This window comes from Herpailurus yagouaroundi, unplaced genomic scaffold (genome assembly GCF_014898765.1).
Source record: "Herpailurus yagouaroundi ecotype Mexico unplaced genomic scaffold, PumYag 159, whole genome shotgun sequence".
Lineage (NCBI taxonomy): Eukaryota > Metazoa > Chordata > Mammalia > Carnivora > Felidae > Herpailurus > Herpailurus yagouaroundi.
In genome coordinates this window covers 25984043-26003012 of record NW_024412400.1, presented here as the reverse complement: position 1 = coordinate 26003012, position 18970 = coordinate 25984043, and the positions used below count along the sequence as shown (strand labels likewise).

Below are 18970 nucleotides of genomic sequence, written 5' to 3'. Positions count from 1 at the left end.
AGAAAGTTCACATTTGTAGTTTTCCTGAGAGTTTTTAGGAACCTTTAAAACAAACTTCAAACAACATGCTTTTAATGGAATGGTTTAAATTTAAGTGTTTTTTAATACCAAAATAAATGAAAATGGGCAAAAAAAAAAAATTAAACCTGGTAACACAGATAACATTCCAAGATGCTTTCCTTATTTTCTCCTATACTATAATTGCTTAGATGTTTCCTTAGTTAAAATTACAGGGGAGTACATGTGTGGATATTTCTATAATTTCATTTTCAAAAACCAGAACATCAACTTACTACATTACAATAAAAACTGTGACTGCCAAGTGATCAGATACTCATGTTTTCTTTTGTCCCTCTCTGTGGAGGCAAGTAACATGGAAGCTAGGTTTTAACTGGAAGATTCTTTGGTGACCTTGGAAGAACAAGAGGACCCAGTCATAATAGTTCACAATCCATCTCTGGAACTGAGACTGACCTAGTGGCAGGTTCAGCACACTTGTCATCTGAAACCACTGGGAATTATTAAGGAATTATTATCAGGAATAAAATTCTTATAAATTATGTTTTTGACAAACCATCATGAATTAAATGGCTTATTATAGATTTAGGATGTAAACGATCAGAAACATTAGATTAGAAGCATGCTTCAGAGACCAAGAGTTTTAACTGAAGCTTGTTTATTCAAACCAACAGCCTATTTTCCTGTAGGAGTAGTATTTAAAACTTTGTCCAAAATCTTTCAATCTCAAATTTTCTTCTTCCTATATATTAGCCCTGAGTAGAGGTAAGACATACACAAACCATCAACACTTTTTTCCCTAAAATTATGACCAAAAACCCCCAAATACTTTCCCAAAGAACACTAATATTACTCAAAACATCTCTAAATGTTTTGCTGGCTCTCATTTGAAGACATATATTCTTTTCACTTATCCAGAAATAATTTTTCTCTCATAGAAAGCAATAGTTCCTTTTACAGTTTCGCTCCATCTCTCCCAATCACAATTTATGACTCAGGTGGAAGATTTAAAAAAAAGCATTTTCTACTATTCTGGACTTTTCTTCTCCCAAACCACTCTTATTACAGTTTGTTTTCTATTTTGAGGCAGCTCAGAACTAATAAAGAGAAACAAAGAGAAGAGAAAAAACTGGCACGACCAACTACCTTCTTCTTTAAAAAGTAAAAATTTTGTGGGGCGCCTGGGTGGCGCAGTCGGTTAAGCGTCCGACTTCAGCCAGGTCACGATCTCGCGGTCCGTGAGTTCGAGCCCCGCGTCAGGCTCTGAGCTGATGGCTCGGAGCCTGGAGCCTGGAGCCTGGTTCCGATTCTGTGTCTCCCTCTCTCTCTGCCCCTCCCCTGTTCATGCTCTGTCTCTCTCTGTCCCAAAAATAAATAAAAAACATTGAAAAAAAAATTAAAAAAAAAAAAAAAAGTAAAAATTTTGTTAACATACCCTCCAGCTGCAGCTGCATGTAGACAGGTCCTGCCAAAATCATCTGGGGTATCTATGTCAAATCCTGTAAAAATGGATATATCTTATATAGTATCATAGATATGTTACTTCATACTAAAGTTCTAAGTCAAGAAATGTCAAGTATCACATACACCACAATCTCAAACAAAACTGAATTACAAATAGGCACAAAATTATTGAAAATAGCTTAATAATGTCTAATACTACCAAAAGATGCCTCTAGAGGACTGGGAGTTTTAGGACAAGTGCTGGCATACTTGTTTAAAAGCCATAGGATACAATGCTTAGTTGGTTGAGCGTCCAATACTTGATTTAGGCTCAGGTCATGATCTCATAGCTCATGATATTGAGCCTCAGGTCAGGCTCTGTGCTGACAGCATAGAGCCTGCTTGGGATTCTCTCTCTCTCAAAATAAATAAACACTAAAAAAAAGCGCCACAGGATACAATGGAATATTCTTCAACAATAAAACAACAACAACAAAGTACTGACACATGTTATAATATGGATGATCCTTGAGAACATTTGGCTAAGTGAAAGAAAAGACCACATCTTGGGTGACCATTTCTATGAACTATCCAGAACAGGCAAATTTATAGAGACGGAATGTAATGATTGCTTAGGGAGAGGCAGGAGGAAATGGGGACTGACTGCTAACAGGAGGATGAGAATGTTCTAAAACCGACTCTAGTGATGGTCACACATCTCTGCAACTATACCAACAAACACTGAACTATATACTTTAAATGGGTGAAATGTATGTTATGTGAACTCTTAGTAAAGTTGTTTTTAAAAGAAGCCATAGGTGCTCTGCTATCTATGGACTATTTCTAACACTGAGGAGAAATTTTAGACTTCTCTTTCATAGATAAATGGGTTTGTGAATACTTGTGGAAATACACAAACTTTTAAAGACTTAAAGTAGAATTAACTTAAAAAATTACTAAGAAAAAAGAAGTGTTGTCTCACACAAAATGTTAATTTTCACTGAAACTTCCCCGTAATTCTTTCGGTAATCGTATTAACATACAAAATATGTTCAACTTCAACACTCCGAGAAACAGACTATCTTTTAAAATCAATGAAATCGGGGCGCCTGGGTGGCGTAGTCGGTTAAGCGTCCGACTTCAGCCAGGTCACGATCTCGCGATCCGTGAGTTCGAGCCCCGCGTCAGGCTCTGGCTGATGGCTCGGAGCCTGGAGCCTGTTTCCAATTCTGTGTCTCCCTCTCTCTCTGCCCCTCCCCCGTTCATGCTCTGTCTCTCTCTGTCCCAAAAATAAACGTTAAAAAAAAAAAAAAATTTTTTTTTTAAATTAAAAAAAAAAATCAATGAAATCATATATATTCAGTAATTCTATGCATTTAATAAGGATCATAGTTTTGTAATATTTATAGAAAGCTATAGACCCTGTTTTGTTTCAAACGGACTATGATTATGGTATTTTAACACAGTAATTAGATATGGTATAGATAATTTCACAAACCTGGGAGATAATATAGAATGGCTATCAGCTCCTAAAAAAGGAGCATGCAAATGAAGATACTCTGTTTCTAGGCATAAAGGGACAATACAAGAAAACTACCATCCAACGAACAGAAACTGCTCTAGAAATATTCTACAACCCATTCCCCCATTAACAGAAAGAAGGAAATCCCTGAAAGATAAAACCTTTCCCAGATCTGAAGAGAAAATTGAATGTTAAAATTAAAGAACCCAACATCTTCTAAGAGGACTTAATAAATGATTCACATTTGGACATATCTATAAGTAATTTTGGGAAAGCAGGATAAAGAGATTAAATTTTGGGGGATTTCGTGGAGACAAAAAAAAAAAAAAAAAAAAGGAGAATCAGTCTGCAATGGTTCCACTTACCAGAAGAAAGAAGTTTCCTGCAGCAATCTGAAAAACCACTTAAAGCTGCCAAATGGAGGGGGAACATTCCATGTATGCCACGCCTAAAATAAGTAGGACAGTAACCTCAATACAAGAATAATATAGTCATTTAAATAAGTGACAAAGAAACTAGCTACAGTGAAAAGATAATGAGTCCAAACTTTTACACTTTGAAGAGCAATGTGGCAAAAGGCTAAATGTGACTGCAGCTTATTTATTATCTAGCAATTTTCCTCCAGGAGTAGGATATTTCAACCAGGGCATTATTGTCCTGATGAACTTTGTTGGATGTGGGGGGGTGGGGGGTGGGGTGGCGGCTATCCTGTGCGTGCAGGATGTTCAGCAGTGCCCCTGGTCTCTACCCACACCAGATGCCAGTAACATCCTTCTACCAAATTATGACAACCAAAAATGTCTCTGGACATTGGCCTAGGGTGTGAAATTCAATCCCCCTGCCTCACTCTTATTGAGAATCATTATCACAACACAAAACGTTCAAGAATGTTGACTGTAGTAATTGTTGTAGCAATAAAAAATAGGAAGCAACTTATGTTTGCAAATAAGTCGAATGAATAAACTGAATTCTTTATAAATAATTACATTTTATAAAATGAATAAACTAGAGGTATTTGTAGAAATGTGAAGAAAAAGCCTGAATTTTATCTACGTGGCTAAATCAAAAAAGTTGCAAATAGTGTACAGTGGCATCACAGTTACAGAAAGTTTACAAGGAGGTTTAAAACATGTTACTGAATATATATAAATGTAATAAAATGTAATAAAAATATAAAGGCACACAAAGGAATGATAAACATCAACTTCAGTAGGATATTTACTTTTGCAGAACATGCAAGAGAATCCATCTTTCTAACAACATCTTTTATAGAAACTTTTATAAAACAGACAAAGCAAGCTGTTCCCACCAAATGAGGGGGCAAAAGACCTACAGGTAGTAGTATTTGGATGAAAAGGAAAAGCATTCAGCATATAAACATTTTTAGGTCTTTTATTTACATTTAGATTACAAGTAATTAGACCAAAACAATGAAGAGCTCTAACCAAAACTGCTTATTATTCATAATCTAGAATGAACTGGGGTAAAAAAAAAAACATAAAAATACACTATGCTGCCTTACCAAATGAAATCATACTAAACATCTATTCTAGCACATCATCAACACAAAGGGGAAAAAGCTCAAGCAATGAATACCATATTGGGCACAAAATCCACAGTTCTACTTGAAATATCTAGAAAACTACAATTCACTGCCATCTGTGTTTCCCAGTCATCACAGCTATCAACGCTATGTTAAGTACTTACTTTGCAGTGTCAGCACCACTTGTAATAAGAGTGTTGATTAGCAGCTCATGGCCGTACCTTGCTGCTATGTGCAAAGGGGTGTTTCCATTCTTATCCTCACAGTCGATTACAGCTCCTGCAATAAATAGCATACCATCAGATAGTGGACTAATATTAAGTCGTATCTGTTACGTGGAAAGTAACATAAAACACTATTCAAGCATAAACTAATGAATATAGAGATCTAACTAGAGTTCATTCATAGGACGTCTATTGGGCCAGGCACTGCAGTTATAGATCTTACACTTACAACAATTTTGTAAACTAAGCATACGTTTTTAACATTTTAAAATGACAAAAGGGTTCTGGGGTCCAGTAAGTTTGGAAACCACTGTATTAAAACAGAAGTAAACATATTTCTTTAGAGCAAGACGTCAGAGCTTTAATGTGCAAACTCCATGTGTCATCAAGATTGCAAGCAATGCTTCAGGAATTATTTGATCATGAAACTACTACTTTTTCTTTGCAGAACCGTAACAGCTATTATTTTGAGGACTACTAACAGTTGCTTGGAACACGGCTTGGCAAACACTAAAGTAATGTACTGAAGAGTTTTTATTTAAAGGTTTAGCTTGGCTAGTGCTACTTCAAATGCAAAAGAATATAAATTCAGAAAATAAATGAAAATCCTAAAAATAGTTCAAAACATTCAAAGGGGGAAAAAAGATACATGCAACAGAGTTTTGTTAACGTGTAATACAAACTGCGATGGAAAGGCAAAGTCTTCTATTCAGCAATGCTTCAAAAAAGCCCACACTAACTGCTGGAGAAATTAAATTTATAATTCAGGGGAAACAAAATGAAAATAAATGGAAAACAAATTGTGAAAGATGCATATACATGGCATTTTGTACTCTTTATTATTTGATTTTCATAAGATCTGAAATCAAATATTAAAAATATATAGACTGTTATAACAATTCCACAATACCATTCATTTTGTGGATGTTTTTACTACATGTAAGAAAAAAAACAAACAGAAATACTTTTTACCACTCTGGATAATGGTTTGTGATCTGGAGAATCTACCGTGGAGGGCAGTCATGTGCAGTGGGGTTTTCCCATCCTTGCTCTGAAATAATCAAATAAAAGAGATTTAAAATTATTATTACATCTGTCATATGTAATCCTTAGTTTTATTCTGAATGTCCTCTCACATCTTTATTTTGTAAAACTATTACTCAAACATTAAGTTTAGTTCAAGTTTATGGAGGCAGAACAGTTCAAGCTGTTCAAAATTAGGAACTTTTAATTAATTAATTAATTTTTAAACATTTATTAAAAAATTTTTTTTTAATGTTTATTTTTGAGACAGAGAGAGACGGAGCATGAACAGGGGAGGGTCAGAGAGAGAGGGAGATACAGAATCCAAGGCAGGCTCCAGGCTCTGAGCTGTCAGCACAGAGCCTGATGCAGGGCTTGAACTCATGGATGGTGAGATCATGACCTGAGCCGAAGTTGGACGCTTAACTGACTGAGCCACCCAGGTGCCCCTAAACATTTATTTTTGAGAGAGAGCATGTGCACATGAGCGAGCATGTGCAACACGGGGGAGGGGCAGAGATGGGGACAGAAGATCTGAAGTGGGCTCTGCACCAACAGAGAGAGACCAACGTGGGGCTCGAACTCCTGAACCATGAAATCATGACCTAAGCCAAAGTCAGATGCTCAACTGACTGAGCCATCTAGGTGCCCCAAGAATTTTTTTTTTTTAAAGTACAGATATTATAAAGCACAAATATACAAAAAACCCTCAATACCTACCATTTATAAAAAGCTATGCATGGTAGATATGGTGTAATCTTAATATCTTTCCTATTTCATAGGTGGGTAAACTGAAGCACAAGGATGTTAAATGATTCAACCAAGGTCACATAATCAGTAGTGGTACAGCTAGGATGTGTTTCCCACATTTCAAAAATTCACATTGCTACAATTCTTTCATTCTAAGAAATGCTAAATCCCTCCTCAATAAAGAAAAAAATGAATATCTAAATTAACTCCACCACTATAATTCATTTAGAACACTTTATTAATTTGTTCATAATTATTGATAATAAATAGCTTTTTTCTCAAATGACTTAAATTAATCAGACTGGCTGTGCATGTATGTATTTAATATTCAAGTTCTGAAATTCGAAAGGACTTTGTCAAAACATGCAATATGACTGTTACAAAGGAAAGAAAATATTTTGCAATTCCTAATCCTTCAGCAATACTCAGCATACCTTCTGTGTGTGTATGTATGTTTATATATATATATATATATATTTTTTCTTCCAAACTTAAATGTGGCAAGTGTCCTAAGTTTACACTAAAACTGTATAATGCAGATCTCCTTAAGAAATGCTCCTGTCATAATGGAGTGTTAGACGAACTTCATAATTACTTATATATATTTGATTCCATAATTTTATATCAATTTTTTCAAGCAAACAAGCCATCCAATTGGCAATTTATCTCAAAGAACTTTCAAACCTTTGCAGGCAGTGTGTGCACAGGAGGGAAAACAAAACAAAACAAGCAAGCAAACAAGGTAGGCTCTGGAGTCACAATGACCTGTGCTGAATCCCAGTTCTCCAGTTACCACAGCAAGATTTAGGAGAAACTGCCTACCGTCTTGAGCCTTCACTTCTTGACTGACAGTGGACACAAATTACCTCTACCTCATAGGTCTGTGGTACAGAATAAATAGAATAATCTTTGTAAAACACCCATATAACATAACAGTGTCTGTTATGTTTGGTGTTTTTATCAATGTACCAGTTGTTATTCTTTCAACCAGAAAAGAACAAAACAAAAAGTACCAAAGCATTTTAATAAAGGGATTCTAGTTTGTAGTATCTTTTCAAAATGTTCCCTATATAACATATCTTGATTTTTTAAAGTTTCTTTACTTTGAGAGAGAGACAGAGTGTGCGAGCAGGGGAGGGACAGAGAGAGGGAAAGAGTGAATCCCAAGCAGGCTCTGTGCTGTCAGCACAAGCTTGATGCATAACTTGATCTTACAACTGGGAGGATCAGGACCTGAGCCCAAATCAAGAGTTGGATGCTTAACTAAGCCACCTAAGCACCCCAACATATCTTAATTTTGTAATGTTAATTTTTACCTATAGACAGACATGTTTTAACAAAAGAAAAAAACAAAGTAAAAAAAAAAAAACAACTAAACTGTAATATATATTTTGAGTGCATAAAATGATGAACTTTGAAATATAGCTAACATTTACATAAATAGTAAGCACTATGTTCCAGGCAGTTTTATTTTTTATTTTTATTTATTTTTAATCTTTATTTATTTTTGAGAGTGAGAGCAGGAAAGGGACAGAGAGAGAGGGAGACACAGAATCTGAAACAGGCTCCAGGCTCTGAACTGTCAGCACAGAGCCCGATGTGGGGCTCAAACTCACAAAGCATGAGATCATGACCTGAGCCTAAGTCCAGCACTTAACCAACTGAGCCATCCAGACGCCCCTGTTTCAGGCAGTTTTAAAATATTTCATATACATTAGCCATTTTCTTCTCAAAACCCTATGAGTTACATACTACTGACCTGATTTTATAGGCCATGGGGTTAAGAAATGTAACAAGGTCTCATAGCTAGTATGCAGTCCTTTACTATATACTATAAGGCTATAGGTGGCACTGGATTAACATTTTTACTTTCTATATACTTACTGATTATAAAAAGTATTCCAAATATACTAAAAAAAAATTCAGATTACCAACTGAAAAGTCTACCATAAGCCGTGTTAGGAAGGGGGAGGGCACATTTATTTCCCTCTGAATTGGGGAGACAATGGGTAAATTTCTTTTTTAAGTCACCTTAACTAATTTGAGAATCAAATTAGGAGTTTTAAACAAAAAAAAAAGATCTACCAACATTCTAAGAGTTGGTTTCACAGGTGACCATAAACAGCAACAACAGTAAGTAAGCCACACATACTACTTCCTAGATTTAAGTTTTAAATAAAATATTTGGGTATTTTATCTGACCAATATTTATTCTTAAGAATAAGGTTAAGTGGGAAGATACACATTTCAGTGATACAATCAACACAGTAGGGCTCATGTAAAGCAAGGTAAAAAAAACCAGACCTATATTGCTTTTTAAACTCCATTCACTTTATCTCTATGCAGTACTTTGAAAGACAGCCGATTTAAAAACTTATAAATGAATAACTGAATAATTTCAAGCCTAAATTCACATTCCAATTTCTAGTCATCCACAAGTTGATCAGGGACAGAAACACCAAAATGGAGAAAGAGATGACTTGATACAGAGAATATGAGGGCTACACCAAGTAGAATCTTTTATAATGTAAGGCAAGTGTCAAAGCCTTATTAGCTTCTTAATCAAGCAACAATTTGATAGGCACTATATTTGGCAATGATAGGAAACACAGGTGTCTGGAATGAAGATATATTCTTGAATGAATATACATTCTTATTGGTTGAAAGCACATAGCTATCAATAATTTTTATATAATTTCAGACCTGGAAGGTACCTTAGAAGTCATTAACAACATGGGAATTGTGTTCCAATGGAACTTAGCGAGAAGATAGCTGCACAATTGCATTTAAATGGGATGTCGTACATCCCTAGGCAAGATTAAGGCAACTTTTATGAAATCTATTTCTTTTTATCTTTTTTAACTTTTATTTATTTGTTTTGGGGGGGAGGGACAGAGAGAGGGAGAGAGGGAATCCCAAGCAGGCTCTGTGCTGTCAGTGTGCAGCCCCATGCGGGTTTGATCACATGAACCGTGAGATCATGACCTGAGCCAAAACCAAGAGTCAGATACTGAACTGACTGAGCCACCCAGGTGCCCCTATGAAATCTATTTCTAAACCAACATCATAGGTTGTTGCCTTAAAATCTACTTAACCACCACATCTCAATTGCTTTGCTAAAAAATTCCCTTGTGGTGTATAAAATCCACCATTGGTTTTTTTCTAAATCAATAAAGAGGTAGTTTCAAATAGGACCATTGGTCTAAGCATTACACTGTAAGTGAGCCTCAAGTAGGACCAATTCTCATTTCTATATTTCAAAAGAAAACAGAGTTAAAACAAATCACAAATAGAGTTAAGAGTCAGCTACATAGGCAATGACATATGAATCAAGTGATCTATCATCAAATTATATTCAATATTCATGTCTAAATGGCATTGTATGAATAAAAAGCCTAATTTTTACCCCTTAAAGACAGCACAACAGAAACTAAAACATGTGTCACAGCTAATGATATAGGTAAGCCATGATCCTTAATATTTCACACACAAAAGATAATTCAACTATAGTCACTTGATCATAAACAGATCTCACAGAGACTAAAAATATTTGGTTGTGGGGCGCCTGGGTGGCTCAGTCAGTTAAGCATCCGACTTAGGCTCGAGGTCATGATCTCACAGTTCATGAGTTTGAGCCCCACTTCGGGCTCTGTGCTGACAGCTCAGAGCCTGGAGCCTGCTTCGGATTCTGTGTCTCCCTCTCTCTCTGCCCCTCCCCCACTTGTGCGCAAGCACGTGTGCGCGCGCTCTCTCTCAAAAATAAACAAACATTAAAAAAATTTAAAAAAATCAGTTGTGATCTTTTGAGGTATGTTAAGAACTAATCTGTATTAAAAAATATTACTAGGCTTTTGAGGAAACAATTAACAAATTTCTTTCCTTCACAAATGTTTAAATATTGTTGTGGTCCCCAATTATCCAAACAGCAGGAGTTCTTCAAACCAAAACAAGGAGTTCAAATTTATTATCAAAAATTTTTAGTAATTTTTTAGATGATTAAAAAAAACTTTAGTATGTAATATGACTGAGAACTGGAAACTTGAAACATATATCAGGTATTTTAAATTTAAACATATAGGGGGCGCCTGGGTGGTTCAGTCGGTTAAGCATCTGACTCTTGACTTGGACTCAGGCCACGATCTCCAGGTTCATGAGTTCGAGCCCCATGTCCGGCTCTGTGCTGACAGCACGGAGCCTGCTTGGGATTCTCTCTCTCCCTCTTTCCCGACCCCTCCCCTGCTTGCTCTCTCTCAAAAATAGAAAAATAAACATTTAAAAAATAAAAATAAAAAAATAAACCTAAGCATATATATAACAGGAGTTCTTTATGATACCTTATATCATATCCTTTCCTTCCTTAAGTATAGTACGCATAAATTTTGTCCTGTAGCTGAGAGAGTAATTTATAGAGCAAAGACCTAATTATATATGGACTTGCTGCTATTGCAGCTGTCAGACAGGAAGTCAGTGGCATCACTAAAGGCTTATCTAAAGTTAAGAGACATAAGAAGATGGATTCTTTTCTCTACCAGTCTGAAGGACACTGGCTCATCATACCCACAAAAGATGAAATCTTAAGAAATTAAAGTTCTGAAAAACACATTTCAAGGTTCAATGTTTTCGCTAATCTGAAACAGTTCAATTTTTTTTGTGCTTTTCTTTTCTTCATAACACAAGATATGGACTGGCAAATACTCAAACAATGAACTGATGAATTAACACAGAATCAATGAGAATATCTTGGAAAAATCAAAATGACGATTACACATTATAAAGTAGTGATGTTCAAAACTGTGGCTGCATGTGGCTTCTCATAGAATTATATACTGACAGTACATTTATCGGGGCTCTAGAATTCTCACGTATTTCAAAATTCAAATGCTCATTCCTAAAAGTAACTGTAACCAAAAAACAAAAAACCAGCTATTCCTTACATGTAACACATTGATACTGGTCTTTCAATTTTTATAAAATTGAAAAAAAAATTGAAAACAGAAATGTTGAAAGATTACTGTAAACACCCATATACATAGCACCTAAATTCTATCACTAATATTCTACTATAAGCGCATCATCATATACCAGCGTGTCCACCCTGCCATCCACCCAATTATTTCATGTTTTTCAAAAGTCGCAGATATGTCTAAATAGGTTGGTATGCATATCATTAATTAGGGTTCAACATCATATTGGTGTGTTACCTCCTAAGGGAAAATTTATAAGCAATGAAGCACATAAATCTTAAATGTATTATTTCATGAGTTTTGACAAATGCTTATTTATATAATATAAAGCCTGTCAAAATATAGAATATTATCATCACCCCTGAAAGTTCTTCTGTGTCCCTTTTTCATCAATCCCTCCTCACAGGGGCAACTGTTTTATTTCCACTACAGAATCTGGAACCCAATATAGATGGAATTTCATCTGTTCTAGAACTTCATATAAATGGGAATAATATGTATAGTCTTGTGTAAGGCTTTGACTCAGCATAATATTTTTTTTAATGTTTATTTATTTTTGACAGAGAGAGAGAAACAGAGCATGAGCAGGGGAGGGGCAGAGAGAGAGGGAGATGAATCCGAAGCAGGCTCCAGGCTCTGAGCTGTCAGCACAGAGTCTGATGTGGGGCTGGATGGAACTCACAAACCGTGAGATCATGACCTGAGACGAAGTCAGACGCTCAACCAACTGAGCCACCCAGGCGCTCCGACTCAGCATAATATTTTTTTTTTTAAGTTTTTTTTTTTTTCAACGTTTATTTATTTTTGGGACAGAGAGAGACAGAGCATGAACGGGGGAGGAGCAGAGAGAGAGGGAGACACAGAATCGGAAACAGGCTCCAGGCTCTGAGCCATCAGCCCAGAGCCTGACGCAGGGCTCGAACTCACGGACCGCGAGATCGTGACCTGGCTGAAGTTGGACGCTTAACCGACTGCGCCACCCAGGCGCCCCTCAGCATAATATTTTTAAGATTCACCTGTGATCTTTTGTCTATCAGTATTTTGTTCCTTTTTATTGCTGAATGGTATTTGTTATCGATATTGTTTTAAACACCCAACTCCTAAATACTACAGTATGGATTCTGATTTTATTTCATACCTTCATATTGACATCAGCCCCATTGCCTACTAGAAGCTCTAAACACAACGCTCCATGTGTTGATGCAGCAGCAAAGTGCAAAGGAGTAAATCCTTTTTCATTCTTTTGATTTACATTAGCACCACAGTCTATAAGTTCATTCACTACAACATCTTGTCCATTATAGCAGGCTACATGAAGAGGTGTATTTCCATAGGCATTTGGTTCATTCATCTATTGGAAGAAAAAAAATCTCAATGTTATGAAGCAGTCTTGCTTCTTCCTTCAAGAATGAAGGTTATTTTAGCACTGTTGTGGTTGCAATCAAATTATTAAAGTGAGAAACAAGGATAAATACACAGATAAGGTTAATAATCATAAAGTTCTTTTAAAATAATGAATATTCACAAAAGCATTTTGGTGTGAAATAGATTTTGTACATTCAAGGAATATAATTTATACATACAATGTCTGCTTCATGACAAAATTCAATGATTTCGAGAGAGAGATTTTAGGAAAACGAAAACTAAACGTATTTCTAAAAGCTTTCAAAGTAAGGTACAGTTGTAAGAGTTAAATCTAAGAATCATGACAAATTAATGCAAACTGAAAATTCTGAGATATACTGAATAACATGCATATTTTTAATCTTTTCACTTGAAGTTGTTAATGAAGATTAAGATTTTAAACAATGAGTGGCATCTTTTTCTACTTCATTTTTGCAACAAAGTTGGAGTATAGATATTTTCCAGCCTTACATGTTGACGCTGTAATAAAATGAATGTGTTCAAACGAATATGCTCAATGTTGAGAAGTAATTCTTGCAGCTCAAGTTTCTTTTTCATTTTGTTTCTAATAAAATAGGTGAATGCTTTATAGTTTTTTTTCATTTTTTTTGTTTTTTAGAGACAGAAAGCATGTGAGATAGAAAGCATGTGAGTGGGGGAGAAGGGCAGAGGGAGAGAGTAAGAATCTTAAGCAGGCTCCACACTCAGCCCAGAGCCTGATGGAGGCTTAATCCCATGACCCTGGGATCATGACTTGAGCTGAAATCAAAAGTTGGATGCCCAACCAACTGAGCCACCCAGGTGCCTCTATATGGCTTTTGTGTAAAGAACCAGACCTTTGTCCAAAGAGACATCTGGCCTTTGCCCTTGTCTTCTGGGAGGTAATCTATGGCATACTTGATAGAAGGGTCCTTTATTTAGGGTGGGAGCTGGCTACACTGGATCTTAGAATAGGTTTGGCCACAGTCAATAGTGTAAGGGCAGGATCTGACCATGCCACATAAACCAACTGTGTCATTTGAGGAGAAGGGGGAGCTTTGGCGCTCTCTGTTATCAGTGGACTTGGAGACTGAAATCAACCATGTGGGTAATTGATCAATCAACCAATCACACTGACGTAATGGAGCCCCAATAAAACCTCTGAAAACAAAGCTACGGTGAGCTTTCCTGGTTGGCAAATACCATGAGCATATTCTCATATATTGATGCTAGGAGAGTAGGGAGTCCTAACTTCATCAGGAGAGAACAATTGAAGCTTTGTGTTTAGAATACTCCTGGGCCCAGCCCTATGTGTCTGTTCCTTTGGCTGATCTTAATTTGTATCTTTTTGTGTAATAAACCATGGATATAATAGTTTTCAGTAAATTTTTTGAACCCTAGTGAATTATCAAACCCCAAGGTAGTTCTGGGCAACACTCCAAACTTGTAGTTGGTTGGAAGTAAGGGTGGTCTTGTGTGGAGACTGTGCCCTCTAACTTTGAAGTTGGCCCCAACTTACCACAACTCTATTTTACATTTTCTTTTCTGAAATCTCTGGGAACAGAAACTGAAGGAAGTGAAAAAGGAACACTTAACTTTGGTCAAAGTACCTAGATTTCATCACCAAAAGCTAAGACACATGGAATAGATTCCCCTCAGTCTCCAGAACTTTGAGAGATTGAATCTGTTGTTTTAAGTCCCTTACTTTATGGTAAATTGTTATGGCAGCCCTGGGAAGCTAATAAATTATGCAATTGGAGGCCACATGTCACTAAACAGCTCTAAGTCTGACCACTTATTTTGAAGAATGCTCTGTCACCATGGTTTACAAATGTTATTTTACTGTCAATAAAAGAAATTTTAAAAACTGCACTAGAATGGATGTGAAACAGAGCTATAGAATTGCTGAGCTGAAATAAAACTTCTATCTGTTCATACTCTACACCACCCTACTTAACAACATTAGGATTTTTGCAACTTCTCACAATCCTGACACATTTAGTAACTATTTGCTTGCTTCAGGCAGTGTTTCATATAATCCTTAAATTGAGTCTACTCAGCTCCACAATTCTGCCTTGCATTCTTTGTCCAACCAGACTACCATTTACGTTTTATTGTTTTTATAATTGATCTAAAACACCTCCCTCTGAGGCAAACCATAAGACCCTCTTAAATACTGAGAACAAACTGAGAGGGGAAAGTGGGTGATGGGCATTGAGGAGGGCACCTGTTGGGATGAGCACTGGGTGTTGTATGGAAACCAATTTGACAATAAATTATATACAATATTAAAAAAAATAAATTTTATGTGAAACTAAAAAAAATAATAATAAAAAAAATAAAACACCTCCCTCTGGCAGAGCCTAACCCTCTCTCTCCTTCTAAATTGTTCTTTTAAAAAAAAAAAATTATTTTCAAGAGAGAAAGAGCTTGAACAGGGGAGGGGCAGAGAGAGGCTGGGGACAGAGGATCTGAAGCAGGCTCCACAATGACAGCAACAAGCCCGACATGGGGCTTGAATTCACAAAACGTGAGATCATGACCTGACCCAAAGTCAGATGCTCAACCAACTGAGCCACCCAGGTGCTCCCTTCTAATTTGCTCTTTTTAATCTATTTTGAACAATCAGATGAGTTTGTCAAAACTGTACCTAAAACAAATATACTAAGAGAGGTATATAAGCACAAGTGCTTAAAGGATGGCCTGTGAAAGTGACAGGCATTCTTAGCTATCTCAATTCAGAAATCAAATACATTCTGATAAAGCAACAACCCTCCTAACCAGATTTATACAGTAAGGAACACTTATAGTTGATGGGCAAGAAGCCTTGAGTTTTCCTGCCTAGCTCTTGCCATTATTTTGTAATGTGAACTGCTACAGTCATTTAATGGGAATACTAGACTAACTACTAAGCAAGTAAGACTAACAGTAGAAACCCAGCCATTTAGGAAAAATAATCCAGGTGTGTCTGATCTGCTCATTTCCATGGCTAAAATGGAGCTACAGGGCTTGAAATATGAAGCAGAAAAACCTGCACCGTCCATTCCCCTTTGGAATGTACTTTACCTCTTAATATACTTTGACTAATTACATGATCAGATATTAGTGCACTATTATTATGTAAAGAACTATAAATATCTAATTAAAAGACAAATATTATTGTATAAAATTATCTTTTAAGTTTGAAATAAATTCTGCCAACGAGGTAATCATAAACATATAAAATGCCTCCTTCATTTATACTGCCCAATCTATATACCTACATCAACTCCAAGATCCAGAAGGTACTTGACCACGCTGATCATTCCACTAGAGGCTGCTGCATGAAGAGGTGTATAAGACTTCTTATCCTTGCATGTCACTTCAGCTCCATGTGCCACAAGTAATTTCACTACTTCGATGTGACCTGAAAATGTGTTTAAGAGAAAAAATAAAAGCAGAGGAGCATATGGAAAATATGAAATATAATCGTGGGTATCTTTTAAAAAAACGTAAAAATGCAAATTAATAAATAAGTCACCAATAAATCAAGTTATAACCAGAGAAAGGATGGAGGAAAAAGAAGTATTCAGATAATTTCAATAAATCTTGACAGTGGTAAGTAATTGAAAACTACTGTATTTAGTATTTTATCCGGTGACAACCTTACAATCTATAACCCTCCGTTTGTCTAGATCTTGATTTCAAGGTTGTTTTAACACATTCGAGTTTTGTTTTTTTTTTTAAATGTTATTTACTTTTGTGTGTGTGTGTGTGTGTGTGTGTGTGTGTGCGCGCGAGAGAGAGAAAGAGAGAGAGAGCAAGCGCAAGCGGGCGAGAGGCAGAGAGAGGGAGACACAGAATCCAAAGCAGGCTCCAGGCTCCAAGCTGTCAGCACAGAGCCTGATGTGGGGCTAAAACCCACGAATCATGAGATCATAACCTGAACTGAAGTCGGACACTTAACCAACTAAGCCACCCAGGCACCCCAACACATTCAAGTTTTGAAGTTAGCTTTTTATGTCTGATATAACACATAAGTTTATGTTTCTCTGCCTTATTGGAATCTTATACTTGAAAATCTGGGAGTGACATGGGCTTGGGTTTCTTTAAAATGTTACTCTTTAGAACATGTGGTTAAAGACTTCTTCTCCCCTATTACTTCCACCAGATGTCTTTAATCAACTTAGTTTGTTATTCACCTTTGTATCAATTAGGATAGGCTAGGTTATGTGTGCTGTGGTTAAAAATCAGTTCCCAAATCTCAGTGGTGTTTTATTTCTCATCATCACCATGATTGCTTGGCCAGAGGGCTCTGCTCAGTCACTCAAGGACCCAGGTTCATATAGCTGATACCACCTTGCATGTGGCCAGCCAGTACCAAAAGGAGGAATAGACTGCAGAATCTATCTTGAATCAGCGATTAACTGCTCTGGCCCAGAGGTGATGCTGCTATCAATTCACTAGTCAGAACTAGTACCAGGCCCCACCATACCATACAAGGAGGCCAGGAAGGGGGACATGTGTCCAGAAAGAAGGAGAACCACTATTCTCTTTTTATATCTCCTTGGTCTTTATCAGGTTAGATTATACAGTTCTTTTTCCTCCTCCCATAATGCTTCCCATCCTTGTGCCTTTGTTCATGGGATTCCTTCATTGCATGGAATGTTCTGCTTGGATGCCTCTTTCCAAGGATTGTTACTAACCCTTGAAGGCCCACATCAGTTCCCATCTTCCCTGATCAACCCCGTTATCTCTCTTCCCTAGAAGCCTTATAAGCCAAAAGCACTACATACCTGTAAATACTATCTAATAAGTATATAATACCTTCTGATGGTTCTTAAACTTGAATCATTATTTATTTAATTGCCTCTAATTACTTTTATGTATTAGCTTCCCAAATATATATTTTCAAAGGCAAAGGTATATTCCACAGGGCTGAGAACAGTGTTATAAACAAATAGGCACTCAAATATTTGTTAAATAAATTGTTCATGACACCATTTTTTTATATCCCTTCATAGGGAATGAATATGTAAAGTTAATAACTATAAAAATGAGGCTTTCAAACGTAGGCCCCTCTTCCTTGACAAAATTAGGCTAGATTATAAGATGCACAAAGAATCAAGTAGATTTAATTGTTTATATGTAAATTACCAACTAAAGTGGATACTTTCAGCTATTTTTGCCCCATCTCAATAAGAAATCTCTACCATATTTTTAGGAAAAAAACCAAAGGAATATCTATCAAATCATTAGGTGCCAAATCAAATGTAATTATCACATAAGAGTATCACCTGACCCAAAGATCACTCACTACACATTACCTTTTGATCTATGGCTCTAGAAAGACAGCTACTTGCATTTATTGTAATGTGTGAAAATCAGTACCTAGAAGCCTCACACATAAACACAGCTTTTCAACTGGGCAAATGCATATTATTCACTAATACACCAAAAAGAAACAAAGTTCTCTTGATGTTTAAGACTAAAAGGCTCATAATACTAACATACTAGAAAAACTGTTCAAAACCAAAACATCATTCACATAAATGGCACAGAACGTATTAATTGTACATATAAACTAGTAGATGCCAGGAAGTATGAACTTCTCCTAACATCAATAAAACTTGAAAAGGGGCTACGCATAGGCAAATTTACAATTTTAAAACTGACAAATACTTATTTAAGCACATTTCAGAAATATGGATAAATTCCTTTAACTGAGCCACTGAAAATATGAAAAAAGGGGTCTCTCCACAGCCAGTTTGAGGGTGACTTATTTAAAAGAAAAAAGGGAATAAAGTTCCAGAACGAAATAAATGATATTTGTTCTACCTACATTGTGGCCCTGGCCAGAACAAGTACGTGTCCTCCCTGTCAATTTATAGACTTATGCTACCAGGAAGACTAGATTTCATGTAATTTGTCTAGGTGTAGTTTTAGAAAATGGCATTCTTTGGACATATATAGTATACATGATTTTACTTGAAAAATTCCCTGAATTTTTCTTTTGTTCATGACTGTGTAAAAATAAGTAAAATGAACTGTGATCAGAATTTGTAAGTCTTTATGAAAAGGAAAGGAAGGAGAAAAAAATACTATTTCATATTCATTCAAA

At 36.2% G+C, this 18970-nt stretch overlaps 1 protein-coding gene across 8 annotated transcripts in view; it reads right to left on the bottom strand.

Moving 5' to 3' along the window:
- The window catches only part of ANKRD28 (ankyrin repeat domain 28), a 200057-nt gene that overhangs the window by 38692 nt on the left and 142395 nt on the right, over nucleotides 1-18970 (bottom strand). For all 8 annotated transcript variants that reach the window (XM_040480133.1, XM_040480138.1, XM_040480134.1 and 5 more), the window contains 6 exons: nucleotides 16134-16276; nucleotides 12626-12838; nucleotides 5723-5801; nucleotides 4691-4805; nucleotides 3349-3431; nucleotides 1454-1517 (listed from right to left, as the gene is read on the bottom strand). In XM_040480133.1, coding sequence (XP_040336067.1) covers nucleotides 1454-1517; nucleotides 3349-3431; nucleotides 4691-4805; nucleotides 5723-5801; nucleotides 12626-12838; nucleotides 16134-16276 — 697 coding nt within the window. The remainder of the gene's footprint in view (nucleotides 1-1453; nucleotides 1518-3348; nucleotides 3432-4690; nucleotides 4806-5722; nucleotides 5802-12625; nucleotides 12839-16133; nucleotides 16277-18970) is intronic.